The sequence below is a fragment of the Nelumbo nucifera genome, chromosome 7 (assembly GCF_055504915.1).
Source record: "Nelumbo nucifera cultivar China Antique chromosome 7, China Antique-T2T, whole genome shotgun sequence".
Taxonomy (NCBI): Eukaryota; Viridiplantae; Streptophyta; class Magnoliopsida; order Proteales; family Nelumbonaceae; genus Nelumbo; species Nelumbo nucifera.
In genome coordinates, this window is record NC_142655.1 from 18,982,674 (window position 1) to 18,997,159 (window position 14,486).

The following is a 14,486-nucleotide window of genomic DNA, read 5'->3' on the forward strand; positions in this document are numbered from 1 at the left end:
TTCTGAGAGTGAGAAGGAGAAATGAGAAGAGGAACAATCGGACAATGAAAAGAGAGAGAGAGAGAGAGAGGATTCACAGTTGGTGCTTGAGTTTGCGTGACTCTGTTATGAGCACCCGCACCACACGGTAGCAGTTAAGGCAGCAGCGCGCACACGACAGGCACCGCACGGCAGTGGCACCATGAGTCGCGCGCAGCACCGCGTGCACGCACCACGCGACAGCGGCACCGCGCACACGCACCGCGCGGCAGCAGCACCACGCGCACACGCACCGCGCGGCAGCGGCACCATGAGCCGCGCGCACGCACACCAACAGCAGCAGCAGAGCGGGGCCCACACGACAGCTCATAGGGTGGGCCCACCCTTATCCGGACACGACAAGAGAATGCGCCTTATCCCTTATCCCTTATCCCATTCTCCCTTATCTTATCCCCTATTCCTAGAAGGAATTGTAGTACCATTAAAAGTAAGTAGTTTAATTAGAAGTAGGAGTTTGAGTCCGTTTAGGACTAACCTAGCCGAATCCAACAAAGAACCCTCCTCTTGTAATCTCCTATTTAAGGAGACGCTATTATTGAATGAGGATATCGAATATTCAATCAAGAAAGAGAGTGAATGAGAGTTTGGTGATCTCTTGGACAAATCACCCCCGAGGTAGTCAAAATAGGGCCTGTACGCAAGGCCAAGGGCAAGGAAAGATCTGAGGTTCCTACGGTGGAGCGACCCATGACGCAATCCTACGCTCGGGCCCATAACAGACTCGCATTTGATAAATGAGCTGCTAAGATCAATTCTGAGAGAGAAGGAGAAGTGAGAAGAGGAAGGAGAGAGAGAGAGAGAGGACTCACCAATCACCGCTAGAGTTCACTGGTTGCACCGGTTTTGTTTTCCTGAGAATGTTTGGCTATGTGAGACTGTGACTGAGAATGGAGTTTGTTCGGCTAAGAAAAAGATATGAGTTATAAGAGAGGGGTTGAGAAGAGAGGGATTAATATTTAGGGTTAGGGTTTAACTTATATATATAAGCCGGCTGAGCTTTTTTTAACAAATCCCGAGCCCGGCCCATAAAATAGTCGGGCTCGGGCTTTTAGGCCTGAGGTCAAGCCCATGGGCTAAAATACTTGCTCAAGCTCGTCCGGGGGCCGGGCCGGCCCGTCGGGCTACCCATCCCATGAACAGGTCTAGTTTGATTTGCATCAACGACTTAATTATACGATCAAGAAGACTGGAGGGGAGAAGTACATTGGACATAACTGGAACAAACAAAAACTAATAAAAGCTAAAACTGAAACAGAACTCTCTCCATGTAACCCTTGAACAAGCTACAGGCCCTCAATCAGTGCCTCTTAATGAAGTTGGTGATCTCTGTGATCAAATGCTCCGTCTGCGAAGCTGTGTTTGGGTCTGCGTCGATGGCAATTTTGTTGAGGTAGAAAGAGTGGCCCATCCCAGTATTGATCAGCAACTCTATGTCCTTGCCCGCCTTCTTCATCGCCTCGTAATACTCCATCTCTGTGTCCCGAATCAGGTCTTTCTCCGCCACCACAAGAAGGAACGGCGGCAGCTTCAGCCCCGACAGAGGCGGAGCTGCAGACCCCATCGGGCATGTAATTGGGTGATCCTTTGTGCTGCCAACCGGTAATGCAAAAAACATGAATTTGTCAACCATTTCCAGTGTCAGGAATGGCGAGTCAGATTCATTCTCCAATTCCGATCTGCTACGCTCAGCTCGGATGAAACCTGGGTGTATGGGTATACCTCCGGCAAGCTGCAGTGGCTCTATCTCTTCGTTTCCTGCCCGAGCAGCCACCTCGTGCACCAGGTTCCCTCCAGAGCTGTCGCCTATGAAAAAGACTCTCTTGAAGTCTGCTTCAGCTTCGAGCCACGGCTCTGACAATTTGCCCCGAGCCACAGCCTGAAGCCACAGGAGGACAGAGTAACAGTCATCGCAGGCTGCCGGGAGCCTGTGCTCGGGGGCGCGTCTCATCTTGACGGAGACACACACGGCTCGCGCAGTGCGCACAAGGCGTGTGTAAATGTTGTAGTACATAAACCATTCTGGCTCACTAATGCAGAAGCCACCACCATGAAAATGAACTAAGATGGGGAATTTCTCCAGGTCTTCAGCTTTTTTCTCTGGCTTATAAATTCGGATGGCCAGGTCAGAGTCTGCGTTAATAGTCAGGTCGCGGACGGCAACCCCATCAATGAACTCCTCATGGGGTTGGATAGGCTGAGCCATGAACTTGGCCTCCGGTGGTCCGCTCCACGTCCGGTCGACGGAGCCATCGTCGTAGAGCTTGAGCCAGCAGGCGACCTCCTCAACCAGCTTCTTCTCAAGAACCATGGCTAGCTAAATAAGCTTGGGAGAATATACAATGGCTGCTCTCTCTTTTTATAGAGGACGGAGAGTCATCACTCATCAGTCATGGAGTTCTTAGTTCTTACTATGAAATTTCTAGGCACACTCGGGCCAAAAGACAAACTTCCCATCAGATAGAAGTAATTTACTTTTCTCCAAAAGCAAATCATGAAAGAATAAAGTGGTCTTCATTCTTCAAGAGGGAAGGCACAAACGTTTTACCAGAAAAGAAAACTGACTCGGGCACAGCAGAGCAGATGAAAAAATGGGTGGAGTCAATGTTTTCAAAACCGACCAAGTCTACAAATCGTGAATCTGGAACATCTCCCCGTGTATAGCAAGATGAGATGTTTCTCTATATCCGGACTCCCTATCAACCATTTGAGTCATGGGTCACTAGATCAAATGAGTCAACGGTTCAATTACCTAACATTATTCAATGCATTTTGACCAAGTCCCGGATTTACAACTCATGGCAGGATGGCAGTTCGGGTGGACAGCGGGTTGAAAACACTGGGTTGAGTTCATTACGGATTTATTCAGACCCGAATCCGACATGAAGCCACTACAAACCAAACCTGACGTGACTCATTTGTTAGAAATTGGAATAGGGTTATCAATCCGATCCATTCCGTATCCTAAACAATAATAGGGAATTACCTTCTTAACAAAGGTTAATAATAATTCATAAATTTCATTTATATCACCGGGTCGGGTTTGGGAGGGCCAACCTCAACCCTATCAAGACTGACCCGAACCTAACCCACTATGATCAGATCACGGCGGGCTTATCATTTAACCCCACCTGATGACCAAGACTCTTGACTGTATTATTAGAAGGAAAGAGCACTTGACCAAGACTTAAGGAAACGTAGACGACTCACTCTTTTACGCCTTCCACAAAACTTCCTTCATGTTTTAAGATGGGACTGTGGGATTCAGACAAGTCAAGTGAAGACAATGGAACGCAGACTCTTGACTGTATTATTAGAAGGAAAGAGCACTTGACCAAGACTTAAGGAAACGTAGACGACTCACTCTTTTACGCCTTCCACAAAACTTCCTTCATGTTTACCGAACAATCTTGGATTAAAACCAAGCCAAATAAGAAAGGTTGAAGATGAGAAGAAACTTCATTCTCATTCATTGAATATTTCTGCTGTATAAATTCTTATATACAGAAAACTGTTATAACTAACCTGCCAGCTCATGCAGGGAATAATTCTAGAATATGGACAGCTCATTAGCTAAAAACTAACTCTCTAACTAACTATAAGCTATGCTAGGCTAAGATAAGGTACATCATATACAATATACATATCATAACATCCCCCCCTCAAGTTGGTACTTGGTGAAAATCAACCAAGCCCAACTTGGATAGAAAATAAGAAAATTGCGGACTGGAGAGGCCTTTAGTAAAGATGTCAGCCACCTGGTGCTTTGTTGAAACATGTTGAAGACTGATAAAACCCTTCTTAAAGTTGTCTCGGACTAAGTGACAATCAATATTGAGATGTTTGGTGCGTTCATGGAAGACAAGGTTTGCTGCAATATGCATGGCAGCTTGGTTATCACACCAGAGAGTGATTGGCAGCTGATGAGAAATACAAAAATCAGCAAGAATGTATGAAATCCAAAGCAATTCGCAGACAGTGGAGACCAAGCTGCGGTACTCTGCCTCTGCTGATGATCGAGATATCGTGGTTTGCTTCTTTGTTTTCCACGATATTAAGGTAGAACCTAGATAGATGCAGTATCCAGTAAGTGATCTTCTGCTCTGTGGACAAGAAGCCCAGTCTGAATCTGAATATGCTTCCACAACAAGAGAGTTATTTGGTGGATAAAAAAGACTCGTTGATGGACATCCCTTTAAGTATCGAAGAAGATGAATGGCAGCATCCTAGTGAGGTTGACATGGAGAATTAACATGCTGACTGAGTTGCTATACAGCAAAGGTGATGTCTGGCTTACTGAGGCTTAAATAAAGTAGTCGACCAACTAGTCTTCGATACTTGTCAGGTTCAGCAAGTGGTGTCCCTTTATCAGCAAATAATTTTTTGCCTTTAGGAAATGGAGTGGAAGTTGTCTTTGCCCCAAGTAATCCTGCGTCAATTATGATATCCAAAATATATTTTTGTTGACAGATGTAAGTGCCAGTATTTCCTCTTGCAATATCAAGTCCAAGGAAATACTTGGCATGTCCCAAGTCCTTGATGGTAAAAGCAGCATCTAGGAAACTTTTGACATCAAGAATTTTATCTTCACATGTTCCAGTAATAAGGTCATCGTCCACATAAACAATGAGTGCTAGGAAATAAGAACCAGTAGATAGAATAAACAAACAGTGATCAGAGGTTGATTGAACAAAACCATACCGTTTCAAATGAGCACAAAACTCTGAATTCCATTGCCTTGATGCCTGTTTTAACCCATATAGAGATCTTTTACGCTTGCAAACATTCCCATTTGCAGCTTTAGAATATCCTTGAAGAGGCATCATATATACTTCTTCATCAAGATGCCCATGTAGGAATGCGTTGTTAATATCCAGCTGATGAATAGGCCAATTCTTTGTTGTAGCAATAGCAAGAAAAATTCTAACAGTAACCAGTTTAGCTACTGGTGAAAAACTGTCAAAATAGTCAATCCCTTCCACTTGATCATATCCCTTTGCAACTAGCCTAGTTTTAAACCTCTCAACACTTCCATCAGCATTCAATTTAGTTTTGTAAACCCATTTGGATCCTATAGCCTTCTTTCCTGGCGGTAGTTCTATTATTTCCCAAGTTTGATTTTGCTCAAGAGCTTGCAATTCCCTATTCATTGCCTTAACCCAATCTGCATTCATACTAGCATCCCTATATGATCTTGGCTCTTGGATGCTAGACACATTAGCTAAAAAGGATAAATATGCACTATTGAAACAAGAAGATTTAATAAAAGGAAAAGTTGGAGGTGAATATTGGGCACGGTCGTGTGATATCTGAGACCTTTGAAACTAATCAAAAATTCTGGCAGTAGGCAATGTGCTAGCAGTAGCCATATTTGTTACAAAGTCATTAAGACAAATTGGTTTCTGTTTAGGCCTAGTGCTACGCCTAGGAACCAAGGTTGATTGGGTAGGGCTTTGATCAGGTGCAATAGGAGAAGGTGGAATTGGCTCAATATCATTTTGTTCTGAAATTTCAGGAGTGAGATCATTTAGTTGAATTTCTGGTTCTATGGGTTGATCAAGCTGAGGAGTATTAAGTATATCATCTGTTTCTGTCACAATTGGAAGGGGTAATGCATCAGTGTGTTCTAAAGACTTGCTAAAAGGGAATATCGATTCATGAAAGACAATGTCCCTAATAACATAGACTTTATGTGATTCAACATCATATGCTTGAAAAGCCTTTTGACCTTGACTGTAGCCAATAAAAATACATTTGAAACTCCTTCTTTCAAACTTATCCTTATGAGAAGAAGTATTTGCTACATAATACAAACATCCAAACACTTTTAAATGTTTGTAATCCGGTTTCTTGTTATGTAAAATCTCAAAAGGTGTTTTCCATCAAAGAGTGTGCCACTTGAATATGCACAACTCTTTTGATTGAAACATCAAAGAGTGTGCCACTTGAAGTAAATGTTTGTGCTTTCTTTCTACTATCCCATTCTGTTGGGGTGTATATGCACAACTCTTTTTATGCAAAATCCCATTATCAAGTAAAACCTTTTGAAATTCTTTGTTGACAAATTTTGTGCCATTGTCTGTCCTTACAGATTTTATTCTTTTCTCAAATTGAGTGGTAATCAAAGTATGAAAATTAATAAAAACAATGAGTGTGTGCATTTTATTTGGCAGTAAATAGGTCCATGTTGCCCTGCTGAAATCATCTACAATTGTTAGCACATAGTGTGCACTAGATAAGGAAGGTTGTCTGTAAGGTCCCCATAAATCCAAGTGTATTAAATCAAAGGGTGTTGATGTGTGAATACTGCTAAGATTAAAAGGAAGTCTATGTTGTTTTGATTTGTAGCAAATATCACACACAGGTAAAGGATGATTCATGGTTTTCTTACACTGATCTAGATGTTTTAAAGCAACAACTGATGCATGCCCAAGCCTTTTGTGCCAGAGAGATAAAGGTAAACAAGATGATGTATTAGCAAATAAAGAACCAGAATTGTCAAATACATCATGTTTAGGAATCTTAGTTTCAGTCTGCAAAATAGAAATTGCCTTTGATTTACAATGATCTTCAAAATTATCAAAACAAAACTTGTCTAGAATATATAGGTTTCCTACTAGCTTGCCCACAGCCAAGATCTTTTCAGTCCATTGGTCCTGCAATATACATTGGTTAGGCTTAAAAATGAATTTGATATTTGTTGATTTAGCAAGCTTGTAGCAAGTTGAACTTGAAGGTTGGAATATGTAAAACTTCTGTTAAGTTCAATCTGGAATTCAAAGGCACATTTCCAATATGTTTAACAAATTGAATGATCCCATTTGGTAAGTAAACATATATGATTTGTTTTACTGGTTTGGGGTTTTCAATCAATTTGATATCAGTGCACATGTGGTTTGAAGCACCTGTGTCTATAATCCAGGTTCTAGATTTCAATAGTAAGTTAGCATTAAAAGCAGAAGCCAAGGAAAATTCATAAGAAAAAGTGTTACCTGCAAAATCATTGAGATGAGCAAAATTGACATGTACTCCACTTTCTATTGTCATTTTGCCTTTCAGTAATTTCATCAGTTCTTGTTGTACCAGATTAGCAATAGAACTCTGTTTGATTTTTTGTCCTCATTGTCATCCTCAATATCCAGTGGAGTATCCACCATGTTAGCCACATTTCTACCTGACCCTTTCCCTCCTTTCAAATCCTTATACCAATCCGAGTAGCCATGTAATTTAAAACAAGTTTCCTTAACATGACCATTCATGTTATAGTGACTGCAATGCTTATTGGCCTTGTCTACTCTTTTACTGTTCCCTCTCCCACTGCCCTCTTCTTTCTTAATAGATTCCATCCCTTCTTTCTTGTAGAATTGAGTTTTAGCCAACAAAGCATTTGATTCAATATTGTCATTGTAAGAACCATGAACTTCCCTTTGTTTTTCAACACGTAAGACCATTGAATAAGCTTTGTTAATAGAAAGAAGTGGATCCATAACTAAAATCTGATTTCTGATATTATCATAGGTATCGTTTAAACCCATTAAGAATTGCATCAGTTTATTAAAACCATTAATATTAGAAACAGATCTTGCAGCTCCACAAGTGCATATAGGAAAGGGCATAAGGCATGCTAATTCATCCCATAACTTATGTAACTTAGTATAATATTTCATGATAGACATAGTACCTTGAGAGATTGTGCTGATTTCCCTTTGAATCTAATAGAGTAATGGCTCATTTGATTCTCCAAATCTCTCTTCGATTACTTCCCAGAGTTCCTTTGCTGTTGTGGTGTATAAGAAGGCTTCAACAATTTTTTTAGAGATGAAATTAAGTATCCATGAAGTCACCATGCAGTTCACTCTGTTCCACTGAGCTAATTCTGGTGCTCCTTCTTCATGTTTAACACATTCCCCTGTTATAAAACCCAGTTTAAGCTTTGCACCCAAAGCTATCTTCATCGACTTGCTCCATGCAAGATAATTATTTCCATTTAACAAAGCAGTTACCAGGACCATTCATGGATGATCTGAACTCTGCAACACAAGTGGATCTCCATTGTTGCCATATAAGAGCTCCCTTGTAGCTCCAGCAGTAGTATTTGCGACCCGAGCCGCAGGACTAAGAGTAATTCCTTGCTCCTCTTCCATCGTTCTTTACCACTAGTAAGTAAAAAAACTTGAAAAAAAGAAATCAATATCAGATCAAGAGCTTTGATACCATGAACAATCTTGGATTAAAACCAAGCCAAATAAGAAAGGTTGAAGATGAGAAGAAACTTCATTCTCATTCATCGAATATTTCTACTGTACAAATCCTTATATACAAAAAACTGTTGTAACTAACCTGCCAGCTCATGCAACAGCTCATGCAGGGAATAATTCTAGAATATGGACAACTCATTAGCTAAAAACTAACTCTCTAACTAACTATGAGCTATGCTAGGCTAAGATAAGGTACATCATATACAATATACATATCATAACATTTCTTTCGAAAACATGGACGTCCCCAAAATTACAAAAAACAAATATAACTAAACGACCAACCCAATCTACACCCGTCCAAGACTGGACACAACCAGGCAATCAGCATCAAAATTTGCCTCCCTGAATACGTGAGACTAGACATAACCTTCACTTCATTTCTTCTATACAATGTTTTAAAGAACGACCTAGAACTAGAACCGTTCTAGCCACTGGTTTTTATGTTGATAGTTCAACTGCCTGATTCGAACGGATGGTCTATTTTGATAAAAAATCAAACAATAATAATTAGAAAAATGGCCAAAACTATTAAACAGGTCAAGTGGGTTGACAGTTCATGCTGGGAAATGGGGTCACTATAACTTTGGAGGAGAAGCTTTGAGGTGCGTCTGAAGACACTGTCTTTAGAACGTTATTTGCCCCCACTCAGTTTCACTGAGTTTGCTGTTGGGTTACAGGCAAATCCGTTCCTAGGATACAACAGAGCCTTGGGCGAGAATCTGCAACCAGCAAAGTTGAAGAATCTCTGAAGAAACCTTCTGTGAGACTGTAGCAGACCAGACTGAGAGAGAGAGAGAGAGAGAGAGAAAGTGGGTTTCAAAAATATGTTTTTTGAAGTCTGATTTATGCTCCTTAAATAGTTTATGAAGAGGTATGAAGAAAAGGTAGGTGCTGGTTCAAAGAAGGCACATTGAACAGTCACAATTTCAAAAATTGTGACTGTTCAAGAGGTATTAACTGTTAACTTTGAATTGTGCATCTTGATCACACCCGATCGAATGGTGACTGTTGATCTCATCAACGGTGATCAACGGTCAGCATCGCACTGAAGTGCGAGCAAAGTGCGCCTCATTGCGCCGCACACACACGTGCATGCGCGTTGCGCAATATCAAATCCTCATACTCTCCTCTACTATTTCTAAGGAGTGTAAATCAGCTCCTATTAAAATACTGAAAACAAAGCTTATAATTTTCTAATGTGGAACAAGTTCAAAACTGGGTTTTGTAAGAGAAAAGTTAATTTTCCAATCAAGTGTGCAGGTGCAATTTCTCATGTAATTGACCAATCAAACCTATTGGACTTATTCTCTTATGAGATTAAAATCCAATAGTTCAATCACCCAAATTAATGGATAATTGACCAATTCAATGGTTTTTAGTTAGAGACTAGGTTTGGAATAAAACATAACCAATTACTTAGATAGTTCTCAGGCCGAATGGTCCGACCATCCCAATCAACAGCGGTTCGAAAACATTACTTCTACAAAAGTTGTAGCAGTCAATATATTATGAGATGGGTGTGCGTAAAGATCTTCACATTTACCGGAACTTAATGCTTTTAAGCAATCAATTTTCAAACAGAATTAATCATGGATGTATTAATTAGTCACAAAGCACCCCTTTTTGTTGAGGAGGCATGGATTAAAACCAATGGAAGTTGAACTGTGTTTGTAGGCGTAGTGAATGATAATGGGACCAAATGGTACCCTGTCACCATGCATCAACCTAATATCCCACTAACGGGGTCTGCTGTATGGTACCCCATTCCTTGGAGGCCAAAGCAGCCACTTTTGTGTTTGTTGTTTGGAAGATCAAATCAGCCCCCCACAACGTCCCACGGCACTTCCCCGACGTATATTGGGAAGCATGGTTTTTAAAATCGAACCGGATCAGACGGTCGGATTGGAAAAACCAGGAATCAGTCGTCTGATTGGTTTCGTTTTTCTCTAAAATCGTTGATTTTGATCAGCAAACCACTGAACCTGTCAGTTAATTGTTGAAAAGGTTTTAACAATTTTTCAATTTTTTAATTTTTTTTATTTTTTTATTATTTTTTTTGTCAAAACGGGCCAATTATTCAAACTGGTAGCCAGACCCCTGACCGGTTCGGTTTTAAAAACCATGTTGGGAAGAGCCGTGGGACGTTGTGGGGGGCTGATTTGATCTCGTTGTTTGATGTTTCACTCCATTTTTTTGTTAAGCTTTCAAATTTTAATAATGTCCTTTTTTTTATTTTGGACTGTAATTCTCTCAGATTTTTTTTTTTCTTTTTTGCAGCCCCTCCTAATCTATTAATAAGCCCCCCTATAAATCACACCCTGCCCATAAATTTAACATCAATCCACGGGCAGGATATAAAATATCCCCTTTTTTTAACATTTCCTATATGTCACCATTAGGGAATTAGTGGGTGTGATACCTGCCCCACAAGGTGATGGCATAGTCTCCCCCCACACAGCAGCGTGCCTCACATGCGCCCCACATGATGATATCCCAAACCATGCATTGAATAAATTATCTTAATTATTAATTTCACCATGATTATAAGTACAAAAGTTGTTCCCAAATGATGGTTTAATTGATTAAAGCCCTTTCGGTATCATATCTTTTGGACAGTATAAATTTTTCATAAATTTTATTATATTAATTAAATAATTACTAAATAAATTATCTTAATTATTAATTTTTCTAAACCCTTTTGACGTTTAAAAGAATTCAATTGCTAATCCTTTTTTTTTTTGTTTCTTTTTTGAGATCTAAAGAGCTTTGGTCATGTAGAAGCTTTTCACATATCTTTAGAGCCCCCCCCCCCCCATCATAACAGTATCCCCTTTTTTCATTTGCCACTGTAGCGTATTGTTGTCAAGCTGCCAACACATCGTCTGCGTTTGGATTGGAGGAATTTTTCCTTCTAGTTGAACCAATACCGCCACATATTTGTCAGATGCAATCCACTGTCAATCGATTTCAGTGGTAATTGGTAAGAGTATAAAACTTTGGGTAAATTATACGGACTCCCTCCCTGTTCTGTATCATGGGATCTGTGATAAAGACTTTCCTGCACTTTTTTGGTGATAAAGACCCTTCTGTACTTTGACTGTTACACAAAGACCCCTTAGTCATTAAGTCAAATAACGTAATATGTTAAATTACTGAAATACCCATCAAAACTTTTTGTATTTTCTTTTCATTTCGAGAAAACCCTTTCCCTCTTAAAATAAAACTTTTTTTTTTCTCTCAAATTATCAATCACATCCAATAATTCTTAAACTACTCATCGATGGTGGCCACCGGTTAAGATAACAACCGTGAAGAAACCACCCCATCGTTTGCTTCAGTCCTAAAATTCGTGAAGAAAACAACAATCTACAAATTCCCCTCACATTCCAAAATTACTCAACACCAAAGGACACACATGAAATGCCGTAACCGAACAAAATACCTTCGGTTACGGCAAAATATGCTATTGCATTGTTTAGGTACACATGATACACCAAACAACACACGCGACATTATGCTCCAAAGGATCCAGTCACTTTTAATGGGAGAAAAATAGTTAACAATGAATGGGACAGAGAGAGAGAGAGAAACAGAGCATATGCTTTCCACTCTTATTATATTCGGAAATCTAAATAAGAGTATTCGACCCAAATTCTAATTCTAGGTAACCAAGGCGTTCAACCCAAACTTTGAAGAGCGTAAATTTGATGAACATTGGAAACCTCTAGGTAACAAAAGTGTTCCACCCAAAATTTTCAAAGCCTAAACTAATCAATTGAATAAATAGTTCAGCAGGGTCTGAAGATGAAACATAAATCTAGCCAAGTCGTCCCGATGGGTTGAGGTTAAGCTACCAAGACCAGCACTCGGTTATGCCATAGAATGAAAGAATGTAGCAAATCGCTGCCATGACTGCCATTAAAGTCTTACCGGCTGTGTGGGGGCAGTTTCTTTGGAGTCCAGACTGCCATTAAAGTCTTTACTCTATAAATTTTGAAATTTACAAAGAGCTACGTGTTCCATTGCCATGTAAACTCCCCTCCATCTACTCTGGAGCATGTTAACTATCTTTCCACGCTCCAAGCTCCAATCTCCTCTGAGGCTCTGACTCTTCTCTAACTCTGTAGGTCTTATGGTGTTGGCAGCAGCAATGCTTCACCCATCTGTGAGTGTGAAGGGATTCAAGCCCAAAGCGAGTTCGTGTCTCAGAAGGATGATGAGTTCTTAAAATTGATGGGGTGAAGCTGCCAGATAGTTCTCGAGCATTTGTAAACCAAAGCATAAGTCTTTAGGAATGCAAAGTCAAATGCTGGAAAAATTATTCTTTTGCAACTTAACACAAATACCAAAACTCATCAGAGGTGGAAGCGGTTGTGTTTTAGATCAGCGAATCAACAATCTGTTTGATCTCCAGGAATACATCATGGACAGTGGCCAAGATATGTACTTAAGGGTGGCAGCTCTAGATGTTTCAACACAGTAGAGAAGAAAGTGGGTAAAATTGTTCACAAGATTATCATAAGGGCAATTTAAAAATTATAAAATATGGTAACTGCAAAAATAGAATCATTTTCGGAACACTGATGGAGAGGATCTTTGTCTAACGGCCAAAGTATAGAAGGGTCTTTGTCACAAAAAAAAAATGCAAAGGTTCTTTGTCACAAACCCCATATTACAGGGGTCCGTGTAATTTATCCTAAAACTTTTCCTTCACATAAACAATAAAACCCTTGCTTTAGGTTCTATTTTGAAATGATGACCCTTAGCTTAAACCCTTATACCCATCACCACCACCACCACACATTTGTTTCTCCCCTATGGGTTTTGTTATAAATGATCCATTAAAAAATGGGCTCTTTATAGACATAATAAAACAAAACTAATAATCCTAGTAGAAAAATAATACAACCATCATTTTGGCCCCACGCCAAAAGGATTCATCAGCCCACTCATGAGTTGCATTCCATCATCACCCCTTGGCCCTTTAACACATGGAGAATAAATTTAATTGGAAAAATCACATCCCATTACAAAGATACAATTTTATACGAATAGCAACACCAAATGGGTAGAGGTTATACTTTTGAAAAAATTGGTTGCAATCAGCATCACAAATTTGTTTAGACAATACGTCATCTACCACTTTAAAAGTACCCATGAGGATATTAACCAACAACAGATTGCCACTCAAAAACAAAGAAATTAGAGACCTCTTACGATTCTATGAAACACAATTAATCAATTCAACCACCTATTACCCACAGGGGAATGGTCAAATAGAAGCTATTAACAAAACTATCATTATTCATTAGGATACTGAGTGAAATAATAAGTGAAAACCAAAAGGACAAGGTTGATTAGTTGATAAGCCATTAAGTACAGTTTGGGTAAATACCGAACACCCATAAGGAAAGCCACGAAGAATACACCTATGATTTGGTCTATGGCGACGAGGTAATCTTACCAGCGAAAATACAGATGGTATCAGCAAGGGTAGCTTATGCGATGGATAAGCAATATCATACAGAGAGCATATACCAACAAATGTATGACAGGTCAGACACCCTTGTCGAGATACATGGATAGAGGCTACAGAGACAAATTAAGGGCGATAAAGTCCTTAAAATGGTACTACATCTGTGACAAGAAAAGTATAATAGGAAATTCAGCCCAAATTGGATAAGGTCATTCATCATTAAGGAAGCCCATCCATCAATAAAAGAATGCAAAATAGCATATGGAGAAAGCTATTTGTCTTTGGGTTCATATCTAGAACAGTTAAAGGAGATTTTTTTGTGCAGTGGATCTTTGAACTTTTTTTCCAATTTTTCTTGTTAATTGATGACTTATTTCATAGATTTTTTTTCCATGAGAGAAATGAAAGCTAGGGCAGCAGTACTCTTTCTACAAATCTACAGTTGGTTTCGCCATGGTTTTCAAAACCGGATCAGACCGGACGGTCAGACCGGAAAAACCGGGAACCGGTCAGGTGACCAGTTTCGGTTTTCTCCAAAATCGGTAATTTGCCCAAAACCATTGATTTTGATCAGCAAATCGCTGACCCAGGTGATTAACCGTCCGAACGGTCTTGACCATTTGTTATTTTTTTATTTTTTTTGTCAAAACGGGCCGACCATTTGGTTCAAACGGTCAGATCGTTCAACCCGATAACCAGACCCCTGACCGGTT

At 39.8% G+C, this 14,486-nt stretch overlaps 1 protein-coding gene across 1 annotated transcript; it reads right to left on the reverse strand.

Moving 5' to 3' along the window:
* Positions 1 to 1,185: 1,185 nt before the first annotated feature.
* On the reverse strand, positions 1,186 to 2,562 carry LOC104588261 (strigolactones hydrolase CXE15-like). Its single transcript, XM_010246116.3, has one exon. The coding sequence runs from the start codon at positions 2,345 to 2,347 to the stop codon at positions 1,337 to 1,339; it is 1,011 nt and encodes a 336-aa protein (XP_010244418.1). The 5' UTR covers positions 2,348 to 2,562; the 3' UTR covers positions 1,186 to 1,336.
* Positions 2,563 to 14,486: the final 11,924 nt, after the last annotated feature.